The 17,853-nt window shown below is 43.2% G+C and overlaps 1 protein-coding gene across 1 annotated transcript in view; it reads right to left on the bottom strand.

The window, feature by feature from the left end:
• Positions 1-4,553: 4,553 nt before the first annotated feature.
• The window catches only part of ACACA (acetyl-CoA carboxylase alpha), a gene marked incomplete at its 3' end in the record, with an annotated part of 83,937 nt that continues 70,637 nt past the window's right edge, over positions 4,554-17,853 (bottom strand). Inside the window, 4 exon segments of the mRNA XM_009585363.1 lie at positions 4,554-4,664; positions 5,122-5,242; positions 6,272-6,369; positions 6,732-7,001. Coding sequence (XP_009583658.1) covers positions 4,554-4,664; positions 5,122-5,242; positions 6,272-6,369; positions 6,732-7,001 — 600 coding nt within the window.

Here is a 17,853-nt window from a genome sequence, read left to right on the forward strand (position 1 = left end):
CAGGGATGAGCATACCGGAGGACAGGTTGAGGACCTGATGCATCATTCGGGCAGGCCAAGCCTGGAGAGTTTGGGGGGAAAGAAAGCTGAATAGGAGGGAGAGGAAACAGAACAGTCTGCTGGTTAGGTTCTTCCCTTCACCTCCAGAAGTGATGACCGCTTTAGATGTCCTACTGTGAAGTGCAGCGTGTGGGATAGTTCATCATCACTCAGAAAATGAACTGTTTGAGATACCTCATCTATATAGTGAACTGAGGTGTATCAAGTTAGTAGCGGTTCCTGAAAATCTCTGCTAAATCTGGCTTCCCTTAGAAAAAGCCTAGAACATGCATCTGTAGAAAAAATGTGACTGAAAGCCACTATCTGTTTACATTAACAAAACACTAAAGACAAGGAGGAGCAAACTCATTAAAAATAAGTCAGCAACAGACTTGGGAACATCCTTGTGAGGACTGAAATGAAACGTAGTCCTGGAAGCTTGAACCATATAAGCAATGCATAAATTGTGAGTGCTGGGCTCTTCAGTCTTACTTCTATTAAAAAGAAAACCAGTGGAAATTAACCTGTTAGTGCACGGCGGCAGCACGTCACCTATCTCATATGAAATCACACCATGTTTAGCTTATGACGAGGAAAGGGAGTTGAAGGAGGTGGCGGAAGGTACGGGGGTGGAAAAAGGGGGAGGCAGGGAAAGTTAAAAAAAAAATCTCTGCCTCAGCAAAAGTTTTCATTAAAATTTTAGACAAATGATCTCTGTGTCCTTCTCCCATGCTGCCTGGGGCTCCATGCTATTTCTATGCAAATAACAACCTCGTGGTTTATATCTTATTATTTCCACCGGAGCTGCGGCGACATGACCCGAGACGTGTGTGAGGTAGACAGCGAAAGAGAGAGAGGGAGAGAAAGAGAGGGAGAGGGAGGGAGAGAGATGGAGTGGCTGCTCGCTGAAGTGTGAAAAAATATTGTCAGGAGTGAGCGGCAAGAACAAAAAAAAAATTGCAGGGATAACGTGTTTATTTCAGCCCCTCTCCCCATGTGAACCAGCACCTTTTAAAATTCATTGGGCATCAGGCGATCATGCACAATCCATCTGCTTTCACTTTATCATTTGCATTTCATGCCTCCTGGCTTTTGATGTGCTGATACTTTGATGCAGTCAGGAGACGCGCATTATCATTATTTCAATTTTCAGGGGGGTCAGCGGGCTCAGCACAGGCGCGTGCACACACTCACGGGAGAGGAATGAAATGTCATTTCCACCTCTCCACCCCCTGCTGAAATGCAATGGTGAAGACAAAAGGGGTACAGATGAAATGCAGCCCTGGTGCCCCACATGCAGAGCACTGTCCCCACCACAGAGCACACCTTTTCCCCAGGTCTTTCCCTTGCCCGTTAGTCTGGACCATAAACAAAGACAGCTTAATCAGGAGCAGAGGGAAACCTTGTACAGCTCTTGTGCAGTTTCTTGTCACCCCTGACAGGCAATGGGGCTGAGAGAATCCTTAAACCTGCCTGATATCAGGTGTCTTACAGTGATATGCCTCTCTACTTACAAAGCAGTGACACGGACGCAGTGAACAGCCAGCACGTGATTAGTCAACCTCCAGAACCAACCATTAGCTTCAGCTAAAAATGATATTGACCTTGAGCTCATCATCTAAGATATAGGTTACAGTCTGGTTTTGGCAGCTGGACCTTTCCCTCTACACCTAAACCCTCAGGCTGGTTTTACATAATGATAATGAACAAGACCAGCAACAGATCTGCTGGCATGTAATGTTTGTCACAGTTCCCCTCCGCTCCCCCGTAAATTAAAAAGAATCCAGTATTTCACAGGAAAAAAAAAAAATTAAAAAAAAAAAAAAAAGAAACAACTTTCCAGAAAAAAACTCACTGCTCTCTGAAAGCCTAATTACCTCCATTGCTGCAGAAACATTTTTGCACTGCACATTCTCTTCTTGCAGAGAGAAGACATTTTGAAGAACACGTGCATGCAGACACAAGACTAAGTGTAAGGTTTGTACAGCATCCTCTATGAAGACAGTATTTAAAAGTCGGCAATGGAAAAAATTGTCTCAAATCTCTGACACCTAATTGGGAAAAGCTAAAGGAATATTTGCATGCAACTGCATTAGAAAACATTCAGTTCCAATTGTCATGCAAGGTAGCAGTTTCCATTTATTTATTTTTGTTTCAGTCATGATCTTCCCTCACGACCCTGCCAGCTGGATTGGTGACCTTCTAATTCCCACAAAGTAAAGCACTGACTTGGCTGCACAGGGCTCTTCTCACCATCTACTCTAAGGACACAAGAAGAAGCAAGGCTCACTCGCTCTACAGAGAAAAACTACAATAGGTTTCCACCATAAGACCCTTCTTATTCATACGAATGATCAAGAACACATCATATATCATGCCCAAACAGCCTCTGCGTTCCTACAAGGGAAGACTTTGCTTAATTGGCCCTGGCTGAGAGTGACCTGACTTCTACCCAAAAGAAAATTCAAACTGTCCATCTAAATTCAAGGGACAAGTGTTTAACAGTTTACACGTAAGAACAGGGAGACAGAGAATAAGTCTGAAGTAGATACTGCCTCCACGGCAGGATGATGCAAATGCATTAGCATTCACCATTTGCTTCACACCCTCCTTAAGATCTCAGCTGGATTGAGCTTGGTCATTTCAGGTTAACACTGCTCGTCATTTCACTACTTCAGACATACTTCTGGGACACAATTATAGCTGGATTCAAGAAGCTCTGACCAGAACTGCAGGGACTGGCAAATGAAGATCATATGAACTAGCAGGACACATCACACAACATCCAGGAGTGACTGGGGATTCACCATCTCCCTCTGTTCAAGGACAGGTAAACTTATTGTTGGGTCTGGGCTTAGCCGTTTTACTGGGAAAGCTGGACAGGATGCAATAGATTCCTCCTTTGCCTGACCTTTAGGCAGGTAGAGGTTCAGTGCCTACAGAAAAATACATGCCTTTCCAACAGAGCAGGGAGGGGAGAAAAGGACACATGGGATTATTCAGCCCACTGAAATTCTTGTGATGGGATAAGTCACCCCCCCAGAAAGCATCTCCTTCTGCCTACGCCCGCTGACAGATGTCAGGTGCTTAATTTAGACTAAATCCTTAATTTTTAAGTGCCTAACATTTAGTGAGATTAATCTAGTCCTATAAAAAACAAACATTCACTCCACGGGTAGAGAGTGCAGTTAAACCTGGAAAGAAGAGAGCAGAAAAGAGGGACTAAACAGACTGGCCCTGCCATCTGGGAAACTCTGCAGGGCCCCGATCCCCAACAAATGACAGCTGGAACTGTCAGGCAACTTACTCCACTTCAGCAAGCACTAAACTGACTCAATTTCTTTTTAAAGGATGGATCTTCAAATGCCTCTTTTCCTTCCATTGATGCAGGTGTGTGTGATGTGTGTAAGAGATCTAACTGAGGGTGCTGCATCCTAGAGTTGATAGGATCAATGCTTCATTTTCTGCAGAGTCCCCTTTATTCAGGGGAATAATTCAACGAGAGACTATTTTCCTTTTATCTCCCATTGTCAGGCAGGCACTCCTTGAAACGCAGCTTGCGGTGAAGCACAACCACCCCAGGTGCTGGAGAGTGCCTGAGAACAAAGCTGCACAATGGGGAAGGGCACTCGCGTCCGCACAATCCTAACTCCCACGTAAACAAAGCCCTCAGTGAGAGGGACAAGAGCGGAGTTGGCTGCGAGCCGTGTCTGCTACAGACAAGGAGCTGGAGGCTGTGATATTAATAGGCTTGGGGCAGCAAGGGAGAAAAACCGTCTCTGGCAAGGAAAAAAAAGAAGAGCCACTTTAGTAGTGAAAGCAATAAGTTTTCTTACAGCCCAAGTTACTCCTCCCTGCCCCCACAGCTGAGACTTCCAGCAGGTCTGACCTCTTGAAAATCACCATCCACATACTCTCTCAGGCTTCAGTGCTCCCCCAGTATTAATGCAATGCTGTGGATGGCTGAAAGTTCAGGGTGATTCTGGCCCACCTATTTTGAAATGTGGTTTTCCAGACACTGGAAACAGCCCTGTTTCCTCTATCACAGTACACAGTGGGTGGGAGAAGATGCTGCCCAGTCGTTGGGCTTCTCCCCTTCTGTCATTTAGTCATTGCACACAACCTATGTTAAAAGCTGCTTCTCCTTCTTCCCCTTCACCGGATTCATGCTCAAGCCCTTAAATCTGCAGTTCTGCCCAGGTCCCCTGCCAATCTCCAACCAGGATGCCTGGAATAGTGCCTCTGGCTGTCAATACGATGTTCTTGTCAAGAAAAACAGGACTGCTTTCTGACCAGAGAAAAAAGAAAAAAGACTGCAAAGGCATGAAAGTTTCACAGCTGCTGCCCTGTATCAGTTCTCCTCCTTGATCGGGAGCAGCCCGAGAAGGGAGAAAGCAAAAGGGACCAAGCGCAATGACAGGTACAGTGGTGGCAGCTCCTTGAGTCTCCGGCAGAACTCACAGAAACACCAACTCAATTCACATAGCTCTGAAGACTGAAATGCAAAGACTTACTTTGTTGAGGGCTCCACAGCCAGTCAGGATTATATGGGAGTTCTCAACCTGGATAGTCCTCTGGCCTAGCCGAACAAGGTAAGCCCCAATTCCAATCGCCCGACACGTAACCTTAAAAAAAAGGAAAAAAAGAAAAAGAAGAAAAAGAAATCACATTGATTTCTGTCTTACCACACAGCCAAAACCTACTGATTCAAACATCTAGATAAAACCAGGCATGTTTATATTACAAGGCTATAAAATCTTCTCTCACTGCAAAACTCCAGAATCTATTTTTTCGTAAAACACAGTATCTGAACATATATGTATTTTACTTAAAAAAAAGAGAAGCAGTAACTTGCAGACTGAGCAAACATGAAACCAAATGACTGTTTTCTTAAAGTGTTTTAAATTTCATCTGAAAGGGACCCAGCCCTGTAATGGTGCCAGTAGCGTTGCTCAAAGCCTACAGGAGCCAATTTACATCAACCAGAAGTCTGATCCCAGATGTATCTTCTGGATATCATTGCAGGCTTTTTAGCTGAAACAGACAATACAATTTGAAGAATAGAAAGCAGTGGGGGATTACCAAGTTGATGGTGATAATACTCTCATAGGCTAAAGATGATTCTCCAGCAATCATGCCAGATCCTCTGAGGTTCTCTATTCCAAGTCCGTCTTCCTTTCCGATAATATCTGTTATCTTATACCTGAGGGAGACACATAGAGTCTTTGAGTCACAAGGTCCAGTGATTTGCTGAATCACTTTGCTACAAAGAAAATGAAAAGTGACTAAATATCATTAAGGCTCCAAAGAGTAATGTGCATAAAACCCGACCAGGACCTGTACATGGGCTCGTTCTGCGGCCTCGCTGAACACCATGGAATAGTCCTACATGTGAGCAGCCAAAGCAGCACTGCAAAGAGGAAATGCCAAGGGAGAGGAATGCCCGTGAAAAGTGTTCTTCTGTCATTCTCACAGGATGTGATGAGCAGGCTGATTATAGGAAAAAGGGCAAGAAAGGAGAAGAATGAAGCCAAAAGGAAAAAGAAATAGAACAAGAGATTATAATGAGGCTCTTACCTTTTCTTTACTTTCTTCTTTCACGCCTTCCTTCCCCAGCATGGTCCCTTCTTACTCAGCACTCTCAGACTGGCTTCTATCTTTTCCACTAGGCCCTTGCTAAGCAAAGTACTCGAGCGTGTGCTTAAGTGCTTCACTGAAGAGAGCCATTAGCTTCCCCACCACACACGCAGGCACGCACACGTCCCCGCACACAGCACCATCTTTTTGTTCTTTCAGAGCTTGCCAGTCTGCAAACTAGGCTTTTTTTTTTTCTTCCTAAGCACATCCTCCTCCTTCTGCTCAGGAGCACCATTACAGCTGCAGTCTAGCTCTGAAAGCTTCTTTGCACCTCATTTTCAGATGTGCTACCTTTGGGATGTAGCTGGGAAGATGCAGATACCTAGAGTAGATGTGTGTGTGGAAAATCATAGGCTATAAGGCAGTTTAGTGCAACCACTGCAGCCCAACCCTTCAAAATGCACAGAGGGCTTAGCCTTCACTCAGGAATTCTTTTACCCTTTCTAACAGGATCTAGCAGAAAAGTAATTTTCAAAATTTAGACTGCAAGTCTTTGGGCAAGAATGTCCTAGCTGAAGACAAGGACGTGATATGCATCACCTTGTATACCCAAGGATGAACAGAATGTTCTTCATTCTGACCTGTTTGTGCTTACCTGGACTCTCCATTGTCCTCCACATGTTCACAGTGAACTGAGTTCAGGGCACTGACTTTCTTATAGTCTTGAGGAGTCAGGTACAAGTATTTGTATCCCTGCAGGGAAAAACAGTTCATTCATCTCATTCCCACCTCTAGTCCCTTCCCAATCCCCAATAACCCCTTCCAAAAAGAAAGTTTCAAGGGAAGCAGCATCTAATTCCAGATAGCAATAAGAACATCCTCTTTTAACATCAGAGCTGCAGCTGAGGTCAGGGAAAGCTAGGGATGGTTTCAACATTTAGCACTAACTCATGGATGCCAATCCTACTGCCTGAGTGATCCAATACCAAGGAGAACTTTGGACCTAACAGTCTGGCAAATATTTACCCTCACCTCTATTAAAAGAGGCAGTGTAAAAATAAGATTCTTTTGCGAGCTAATGCAGTGTTTCACCTCTGATTCCTGTGCCTCCTTACCTTGTATGGGTCATCTGGATCTTCCCAAGCTACGTGGAACATGTGCCGAATCTCCTCAGCCAAACCAATCCTGGCTCCACTGTTGGCAGCCACATAGATTCGGGGAATGCCATGTGTTCGAGCAAGCTCTGAAGCCCTCAGGAACAGCACGTCCTCTTGAGGCCCAAAAGAACCTATTCGGTATGTAATATCATTGCCAATGACAATGATATCACGGCCTTCTGGATACTCGGGCGTCTTCAGAGTCATCTTCCAGGCCACCATCCCAATCTGCAATTAAAAGAGCAGAAAACAACAAAAACTAAATGTATATCTTCAAGATGTGAAAGAGGAGAATCACGCAGGGGCCATTTTTCTTACGTGTGTTGCACTTCATACATTTTCTTTGGGAACTCCGGTAACAGCAGCTCTGATACGCACTGCCAGTGTAGAGCACAGCTGGCAGGACTTGATCCTTTCCACACTCACTGGAGCACATCCTCCATTGCTCTCTTCCCACCCCAGACACTAATACTGGCCCTCCCTCTCCCCATTCAGGGATTTGTCACAGCTCCAAAACACATTCTGCAAATGCCCCTCTCGCAGGGTGCTGTGTTTATTCCGTGTGCCAGAGCTCACAGGGTGAGGATGGATGTGCTGCTGTACAGGACTCCTGACCATCTGCTTAGGCTACCCAGATATCACCCCAGAACCTTGTCACCCTGGTTCTCTTTCACCCTGCCCTCATTTTAATAATCCTTTTATTTCATAACTACCTCCATTTTTTCTTCTGTCCTTCCTTTCATTTCTTTGGCTCTTCCCTTTTTCCTTCCCAAATATTGCAGCTGTTTCTTTCCAAACCTGCCTGGATAAGTAATGCTTTTTGCTGCATATTTTTCTTTTTAAAATCACCGGATGATCTCTTCTGGCCCATCTTACGGAGATCAGCAACATCTGTACCCTGCATCTCCCATCTCTCAGCTGCCACGTATCACTGCACTGGGGAGTTGGCCATCCTGGAATGCCATTAACAGATGGAAATAGCAGCGTCCCTTGAAAGCCACATGCATCACCCAGTCTCCGCTTGCCCAAGGATCATAAGCTCTGAGTACACATTCCTCAAGCCGATTGCACATCCTCTGCAATCAGGAGGGTTGAAACTCATTGTGGAGTCTCTGAATTCTGAACATGATAAACTAAAGTGGGAGGGGGAGAGGGGAGAAGCAGCAGATAGATATGTGCCATTTAATCCAAATCAAAATGGCACAATACATAGTTGAGATCCAATCAGCATCTGCAATAAGATATGCCATAATAGGCTCATTAAAAAAAATAAAAAGGCAGAGGAATTAATCAAAGGGTCATTGGAAGTAAAGCAGGCAGCAATCCAAAAGTATTACAACCGGCTACTGGCAGATCCTTCCCTTGCACCTCCCCTTTTGAGAGCTGAGATTGCAAGTTAACAGAATGATGGTATTTCAGTTCACCTTCTCCTTGGTCTCAGTTTCATCCATGCTATTTTGACTGATACATTGTAAGGGATTAATTTGTCTGCCTCTGAATATTTGCAGATTTACAGTTACATCTTAGCATCCAACTGCAGTGTTTGGAAGAGAGAGATACTGCAGCAGTTTCAAAGACAGGAAAAAGGGAGAAGATGTAATGCTGTAAAATGAGTGGATGCAGCTGTTGGTCAGGCATACAGACCAACAGTGTGTGCAAAGAGACGAGGGGTCACACAGACAACAAGTCCAAAGTCTGGAAGAGCAACCTAATTCATCCCAAACAAACCTGCACAGCCACAGGCGTTCCTTGGACTGCTGCTCTTCTACTGCTGGACTTTCATAGTGGAAAAAGGAAGAATAAAGGTGAAAAAAGGAGAAGAAAAGTAAGCTTTGTCCTTCTGACCTGACTCTTGCAGGAAAAGAGATGCCAGGGGCTGGATATTGTGTCTCTGTTCTAACTCTCAACTGTGGGCAAGCTTGCAATCAGAAACAGCAAGTTAAAAAAGTCTGCAAATCCAAAGTTAAAGGCTTCAAGATTAGCCTCTAAGAAATAAGGGATGCCCTCTATACCCCATCACCTACTGCAGCTCAGTTCCTTACCATATTTTACAGACTTTTTTTCTTCCCCTGCCTTAACTAAAATCCTTAAGTGGGCACTTACCAAATCTTTCTGATACCACCCCAGAAACCAGCTTTGGTTATTGATAAAAACCCACAGGGAAAATGGGGTAATATTCTCTTTAAAACTGTACTGTAAACTTCTTCCAAAATAGCACAGAAGTAACACTAATTTACAGGTTTTTGCCTAAGTAGTCGTTTCCATACAGCCACATTGATCCCATCAGCCAGGACTACACCAGGAAGCTTCAAGCACCCTCAGATGAACACAAGCCACAGGAGCAACAGGACAAATGCTCAGGCTTTGTATTTGCCAAGTACTTGTCACTGCAGTAAACTGCAAGATAGAAACACATAAAGACACTGCCAGAAACCTACACAATAACCACAACATACTGAAAGTAAAATCCTAGCACCCTCAGCTCACATGTGAGGCAAATGAATTAACACTTGCTCCAGGGCTTAGGGACTAGTGACCAACCTCAGTTAGTATCCAGGACAGGTCCCACAGTCGTAAGAGATTTTCATCAGATTGATGATTTTTGCCAGTACAGAAAACAGGCAAATTAAAAGCATTTCCTATTTAGAAAATTCAGATTGTAACAGAAGGAATTGTTCCCTAACCTAAGATCGTGTATCCTCTACATAAATAAAATCCCTTTTGTTAATGTTCACTAGTAGAATAGGAAAAACTATCTAGCCAGGGCACAGTAAACACAAACTCTTGAAATGGTTTATACCTGATAAATATGGAGCAACCATATGCAGCTTAAGAAAAGAAAAATTAAATGCACAATGTTATTAACTTGTGTGTCTTTTTGCCTCCCCAATACATAGCGTGTTTTGTGCCATTTATCCAGTAACAAAAATCACAGGGCACAACTAAGGATTTTTTTGCTATGAACAATGTAGATTCCGTTTAAATTTATGGGTAGTAAAGGATAGCTTTCTATTTCAGGAAAAAAAAAGATGAGATTTTTAAGTTAACGGCAGCATGCCAAAAAAATTGAGAGTTCACAGGTTAATTAGGCTGAGCTAATCACCTAAGAGCACTGTCAGAACAGTAATGGGTGATGGTAAGTGGCAGTGGCTTCAAAACGGGCTCTTTTTAAGAGCCAGCACAGCTCGGAAGTGTTTCTCCTGCTACAGCTCTATTCCCAGCACACCCAGGAATGAAGAAGAGAGGGAGGAAAAAATAAAAGCAGGAACCGTCTTATTTAACTGTTTTTATGTTGGCAAAATGATTTGTGCCACAGTATTTCCATAAGAAGTGCGACCATTATTCTCCTGTAGGAACACATTTGGTTTGAAAAGTATCACTGGACAGAACGTGAAAATCAAACCAGATGAATTATTCACAACCTCCGATCAGAAGTGATCATTATTTCTGATGTTCCAAACTGTGATTAGGATTCAGTGCTCAGATGTCATTTGCTCCCTGAATAACACCAGCAATGCAGAATTGCATGACACATATATATTACACACAAGTTATATATATATAATTTTATACACACCTTCTCCCACTAGATCTTTGGCTTAATGTAACCATTAACAGATAGTAAAAACATGATATTAACTAACATTCGTTTTCATGGTGCTCATAAATGCCATTAGTTTGACACACAGTGTCAACACTAATCATGGCCTAAAATTAACACCAAAATTGACTTCAACATTAATTGCGCTATCGATGTGAACAGTAATACACACACTGATGCAGTTACAAATTGACTGCTAGTGGCAGCCGGAGCTGTTGACAACAGGCACCGAGGGGAATGGGGAAGAAACCGATCCCAGTCTCCCTCCTGAAAGCACAACAGACTCCGAATGAAGGGAAGCCAATGCAAATGGTGGCTGGTGTTCAGGCAGAGAGAGCTTCTAAGCCTCTTTCTAGCAGGATCTGTAATTCCTGGAGAAGCGTAGCCGACAGAAAATCTGATGTAAACGAGAACAGCTTATTATTTGACAGCACCTACGCTTGCGCCATGCCAATTGTCCTGGTTTATTCTATTTCTCTCACAACAAGGATGATGCTTGAGCCTAGGTACTTTATGCCATGCTTCATTTTATTTATTTATGTCCAAATTTGGAAACCTGAATGGGGGTCTCGAAATCTCTAAGTAGGACAACTGAACGTACAGAACCCTGACAACAATTTTGTCTTGTTCCCATTCTATTGCATCTGTACCATATGTAAGTTTCATATGTAAAAAATATATATAAAATATGAATATATTTGTATGTCAGTACATTTATTACATACAAAAGTTATAATAAAAAAGGAAATGCAACAGTTGTAGCAGTCTAGCATGTGAGCACTGGAAATGCCAAAGCTGAACATTAATGAAAGCATGTTTCTCCCCCGCTGTGCATGCACGTTCTGACATTGTTAAATCAAGGAACACGTGCTTTATTCCCCCTTCACAACCTCTGTCTTTTCTGGAGATAAACCAGTGTCCACTGACCCCAGGATGCTGAATCACTCTGCTGCATAGCTGTGGACAAGGTGTGTTTTATAAAGGGAACAAAGACATCCCCAGAAATTATACTTGATGCAGACATAGCAATTTCATCATTCGAATCTGATGCCCAGAACTTCAGATCTAAAAGAGAGACACTCTGCACTTGTGACCAAAACCTGTAAAATTTTTATCTTCAGCATGAACCAACTCCCAGAAAAAAGGCATGATGCACGTGGTTTGCTAGAGGCATTCAGACCGAATGTCTTGACAAGGGTGGAGTGCCAAAACCCAGGATTCCTTCATTCTCTTCTTGGCTCTGAAAAAGGTGTCATTTAGCGACCAAAGCAGTGGTCGCGGCGGCACAGCCAAGCACACGTTGGCATGGTTCTTCTGAACAGCACGCGGCCAAGTGGATGAGAGATGGGAAGAAACGGTTCCAGGATGAGACGTGGCAAAGGCTTGCTCAGTAAAAGGCATCGTGCAGTACAGTGGACTGAAGGAGACGTGAATTTGTACTGTCTTGGTTCCTTGCACTAGACCAAAGGGCACTCGGATGGCAAGCCAGGAAGCAAACCAGCAAAAGGCTGGCTGATGTTCAGGGAAAGTGGATGGACACACAGAGCACCAAAAGGAAAGCTCAAAAAACTCCATTAAAGACAGTGTAAAAGTAGTTTTTACTGCGCACACACCTGTGGTGTGTATGAAGCTTGCATAGTGTCTCTTGAGGATAGCAAAAGGCATAATGCTGCACCCAAACCAAATTCTCTATCAAATTCAAGTTCCTGCTGCAAGCCCACAAAATCAACTGTGAGCAACGCTGCCAGCTTTTTCACCAAAACAAAGGCATTTTTGATGAAGCTTTCCAAACTAAATAACAACTAACTTCTCCCTAAGTAGAGTGTAAGGCTTGAAAACTTCAGCTGAAATAGTTTGCATCTGGTGAAGTGACAGAAGGATAAAGATATATTACAGACAGCAACAGATAACCTTTATTAGGAGCTTTCTTGTAGGCAAGAACTTTCTTGTCTACTGTATCCATATTATCCATATACACATGTTCAAACACATATATCAAAATACAGAATAAAACTCCTTGTGCCACCACTTGTATCTCTGATCTAGTAATGCTTGTATTTGAGGATTTTAAAACCCTTCAAGAAATTTGGAGCTCTAGCTGCTCTTTGAATAAGACATGATTTGGGCGGTCACTGCTTTCAGCGTCCTCTGAGAGCCCCACCTGTGATGTGTGGGGTTATTTGCTGCCCAAGAATTTAATTTTTGTAAAGCGTTAAAAAATACCACAAAAACTTATTAGAGGTGTGATTTAGATGTAAACATTTGATAAAAGTCAGAATTACAAGAAAGGTAACAAAATTAAAATTCTGTATTTGTTTGACATTATGATTATGATTAAGCATTATGATATTCAACAGTCATATATGATTGTATAAAATTAAAAAAAAAAAAAAAGATTTACTTATAACCTTCCAAAAATTAATCTTTTAAATAATTATGATAAATTCTAACTCAAAGGTGTATGTCAGAGGCTCATAACTGCTGGTTCTGTAAGGAAAGCCTTTTCAAATCTTGAATTTCTAGTATTGCTATAGCATACACGTACCTTTTCAAAAATCAGGCCAGGGAGATACTGCGTCTACAGCACTGTGAGAAACAGCACATTGAAGATACTGATCTGCATGAATATTAACCCTTCAAACAATTCAAGGTATTACAGAATACTCCTGCTTAACTGTACAACCACTGTTCAGCTAAGGAGATGCTCCATATACACCATGACATGCATCCATCCCAACTCAGAGTTCAAAAGACCTCCCCCACCAGTCCCATTCTCCCATGACACACCTGCTACTCTTAAAGTTACATTAAATGATCTATGCATGTAAGTGAGGAAAAAAAAAAAAAATCAGCTTTCAGTGATGCTAGGGGGACCCTCTTTTAATTTGTACTACATTCCACTTGTCACAAGACATTCCACCTTTTACTAAAAATAACACACTCTAGTCCATGACAAAAAGGTGCTCTGTCCTGATCCCTACCCCCATATGTCTCATTGTGACCTCCAAGCATCTCATTGATAGGGGCTAAAATTATTCTGCCAAAGGAGGATCACCTTCTGAAATTGCACCACGAGTATTTCAGATGAGGAAACACCACTTGCTGTGCGGCACAAATAGTTGCCCAGCTTCCCTGTTATTTAAACCCATTCCTACTGCCAGAAGAGCCTTCAGGCCAGGATTGTTCCCAAAACTCATAAAGAAAGAGGGTTGGGAAACCCAAAGAGAAACAGCTTTTTTACAGTAATCTCTGAGAAAAATAGTGGTGGGGCTGGGACAGGGGTAGAAGATGCACGGGCGTTTTCCTTCACCTTCATGTTCATTCACTGACTTCGCCATCACCCATTCTCTGCTTTTTCTCAAGTACCTACCATCCGCCGTAAGTAGCCCAGTGGATGTTTTAATACTCTGTGCCTGTCATAAAATGCAGGAACATGGGGTGACAAAGCAGAACATGCAGTTCAACTATTAAGCTTTGCTTGTATAAAATTCATTAGCTACACCTTTCAGCCCCAGGCAATCCAGGGAGCTGCCGAAGCAGAGTTTCAGCGGCCCTCTGCCCACTGCCGTCCTGAATTTCACCTGGCCAAACCTTCCCACATTCACAAGAAAGGGTGCCTGCCAAGGCTCCAGCTAACAGCTCCGATTACGGATTATTTCTGATCCTCATGCTACTGAGAAGGAAAAACTGTGACATCTAGTGCCAATAGGGAAAATGACACATTTTGCATGGACACTGCATGAGACTGAGATGAAGGGTAATGTGGGGTGTAGCTGCAGGCACTCCTTACACTCACTTTTTCCTTGTCCTTGAAGATTAGTTGGGTCTTATCAGCAGATGGTGCAGTCCTAGTGCCAGAGGATCACATACAAAATACATAAAGCGCTATAGAAAAACATCAGAATGCCCAGCTCAAGAATGACAAGTAATATATTGAGTTCTCCAACAGGCTGAGGGAATTACCTTTTCACACTAAGATTTCAGCTAATATGCTAATCTTCGGAACAAAGCCATCTTCAATGGGCATTTGAAGAGGGTGTCACTACATTACAGGTCGTGTCTTCAGCAGAGCTACTGCAACCAACACGTTTTTAAATACAGTGCAAGTTGCCATACACTTCTGAACTCTAGCCCTCTTCACTTGTCTGTGTTCACACAATTTCTGACTCTTTCAGAGATTTCCCTGTTTTAGCACAGCCACGTAACTACGGAGCAACGTCAGAGGCTCAGATGACAGGCAGGACAGAGGTGAGCTGCCAGGGCAAAAGGCTCCCAGAGGACAGCCATCAGCTCCTCTTACACTGCCAAACAGGGTGAGGTGCTGCATCCTTTCAAACCCATCCCTCCCAATATTAGTGTAGAAAGTCCCAAGCACACACCTCTACCCCACATGACCAATGAAGATCTTAGCCAGAAACACCAAAAAAAAGGCTTCCACTTACTTTAAAAAAATAAAATTAGCAGAAATGTTAAAAGTCTTGTGTTATAATCTAGATAAGCATCCAGGCTGTGGTATGAACTTAAAATTTTCTTCTTAAAGACATTTTAGAGTAAATTGCATAAGATTACAAAAAACTACAAGTGGATTTTTTTCCTCCCACCTATATAAACCCTGTACATTTCAATGTACAGAGTCAGACTGGAGTCAGGCTGAGCATCGACTTCTGGTGCTTAGTTCTTGATATGGTCACAGTTACACAATAAATTATACAATACACAATACCCCGTTTGTCCCAAAGTCTATTCAGTCTTTACCCAGGAGCATTAGAAGGGAGCTATCGACTAATGTTTGATTCTGCTGATAAAATGCTGTCTTCTTCAGCTCCCTTCTATACCTGCTGGCTCTGAGAATTATTTACCAATTGTTCTCAACTTTTTAGTGTGGCACACTCAGTCTTGTCAAGGGTGTTGGCTTACTGAAATCCTATGGCAGCAGACAAAGCTTATCAGAACAGTCTCACATGTGAGCAAAGGTGTCAAAGCAGCCAGACTAGTAATAAAGGACATAAGAATAATTAAAAAAAACCAAAAACAAAAACCAAAACCAAAAAAAGAGTAACTAGAGAGGAGGACACAGTTCACAAGCCTAACATGAAGGATCCAGAACAGAAGCCATCTAGCAGAAAGCTCCAGGCAACATCCAGGATTCTGTCTGCAGTCCAAAGAAACAGCAGATGCGCTTCAGGAAGAACTCTGGCTGCACTGAGTGGACAAGAGGTTAGAAAAAGGCCCTGCACTAGTGATGTCTGCTGTGCCGCAAGAGTAGGTGGCAGGGCCAGCAGCACTGCAAGCTCCCCCGCGTGGCCATGACAAGACACAGGATCCTCTGCTCAGAAGGAGCAAGCACTATCTAGGAATAAACAGCAAGTTTTATTTTCATGGTCCATTAAGTCCTTGGCTTCTTTGTTGAGACTACTAGCAAAGAGATAATTACTGCCAAATGAGGTGGTGGGCTACGTGAAGTGGTCACAAGCTAAGTGGAGGAAAACCTCTTGTATTTCATAGATTTTCCTGAAAACATAGACAGCTTAGCCAGGTTAGCCCAGAACGCCGCTTGCAAACTCTGAGAGGACAGGAGAAACTCAGCTTCGAGCTCCTGCCCTGCCCTGTATTAGAGCAGGGATTGCAACTGTGGTTGTTGACATCCAGCTAAACACACTGACCACAAATCTCCTGGATTTTATGCTGGTTTCTCAATTTCATCTGCTAGCTAAAACAATTAGGGCACTCAGCTCAGCTGAATGCTTTAAGAGGAAGAGTGTCTTGACCCCTTTTCACATAAAGAAAATGTAATTGTTCACACTGTGTAGCACAGCTCCAACAGGAAAGACAAGCCCTGCCTCAGAACAGCTGATACCAGGGTGGTAAGACACTCACTTGCAATGGGGGAATAGCTGTGTTTGAGTCTCTGATCTAAAACAAGTAGAACAGTAATGGGAACCTAAACAACTAAATGGGAAACTAAACAACAGCTATATTTACCACAGCCAGAAGTTTTCAACAGAAATTTCCTCTTTAGTAAAAAACACTTGATGTACAATCTCTCAAAAGACTTTGGATTCAGAAAATCAGCAACTTTCACTGGGAAGAAAGAAAAAAAAAATTAAAAAAAAAAATCACATTTACTTGGGAAGTTCCTACCAAGCACTCCCGCCTGTCAGCTCATTGGGGTCTGAACTGGAAACAGCTCATGCCTCTGGATCTCTGGGGCACAGACTCCATTGGCACTGACCATCAAGGATTACTAACCAAAACTGGGGGAACGCTGTATAACATAATATCCAGCACTTGTTTAGCAAGTACAAATTCAAAGACTCTTAAAACATCTTTGTCTAAATTATCCTCATAACACCCCAAAGCAGTCCCATCTTACTAGAACACGAATAAACTTAAGCAGCAAAAACTTTGACTAAAGCTACCGAGTAAGCCACTGCAAAGCTTGGGAACCTCGACTTCCCCGCTGTACTCATTTCTTCAGGGATCATCTCCACTGTAAGACGATTTTCAGTGTATATGGACTTCTGGCATTTTGAAGTTAGATACATCTATCTGAGGACAAAACTCTTCCTTAATAAATTCAGACAAGTTTAGAGAGCCAAGGAAATGTGCCATATTTTGAGAATGGTTCACCATTGTATCATATGGAAGAAATGCAGAACCAATTAATATTTTCTCATATTTTCTGCTGCTCCTTGTGGCATGTCTCCTCTTCCTATGCAATACTACCAGCTACTGCCACATAGATGGATTACCCCAAGGATCTTTGCTTTCTGGCAGATAAGATGCTGTATTTCTCTGCCCAGATGCTATGCAGACTGATTCTCAAAAAAAGCAGAATGGATCCACTTACAGACTTAACAAAGAAAAGGCTTACGCTCTGAATTTATCTAGCATCCTGTCTCTTTCTTCTCCACCCCTGCAGCCATCTTCTTTGGAAAGAGAAACTTGAGCGTGCGTTTGTGAAAATTTGTTTCCTCAGCTGAACGGAATTAAACCATAAAAGCCTAAAGTCAGCTCATCCAGATAAAGGAAGTGCAGCATGGAGGAATGAATCTGTTCGGCAGCTCGTCGCCTCCTGAATGTCACCTGTCCTTCAGACTGCTGCTGGAACCTCTTCCTCAGATTGTCCGCTCTCACCTGTGAATGAGCGCTATTGTGTGCAGTGGCTATTGGTAACAGAATTCAATACCAAAGCCTCAAACCTCATTCCAGCTGCACGTGGTCCTACAGCGACTCGTCCAGCTGCAGACAGGCCGGGCTGACAGCTTAGCACTACCAGCTGCGAGCCGCACGCCTCTCTGGGGAGGCACAGAGCACTTCCTCGGTCTGACCACTCGCTAGGCTTCCCCCAGACACCAAACCCCGGGCTGGGATTTCATCTCTGCAGCCAGCGCCCTCACCTCATTTCTGGGAAGTCATTAAAAAGCAGGTTAGAGTCTGCCATACACCTCCACAAGAAGCAATCTTCAGCGGCCAGAC

The sequence above is a fragment of the Fulmarus glacialis genome, unplaced genomic scaffold (assembly GCF_000690835.1).
Source record: "Fulmarus glacialis isolate BGI_N327 unplaced genomic scaffold, ASM69083v1 scaffold389, whole genome shotgun sequence".
NCBI lineage: Eukaryota > Metazoa > Chordata > Aves > Procellariiformes > Procellariidae > Fulmarus > Fulmarus glacialis.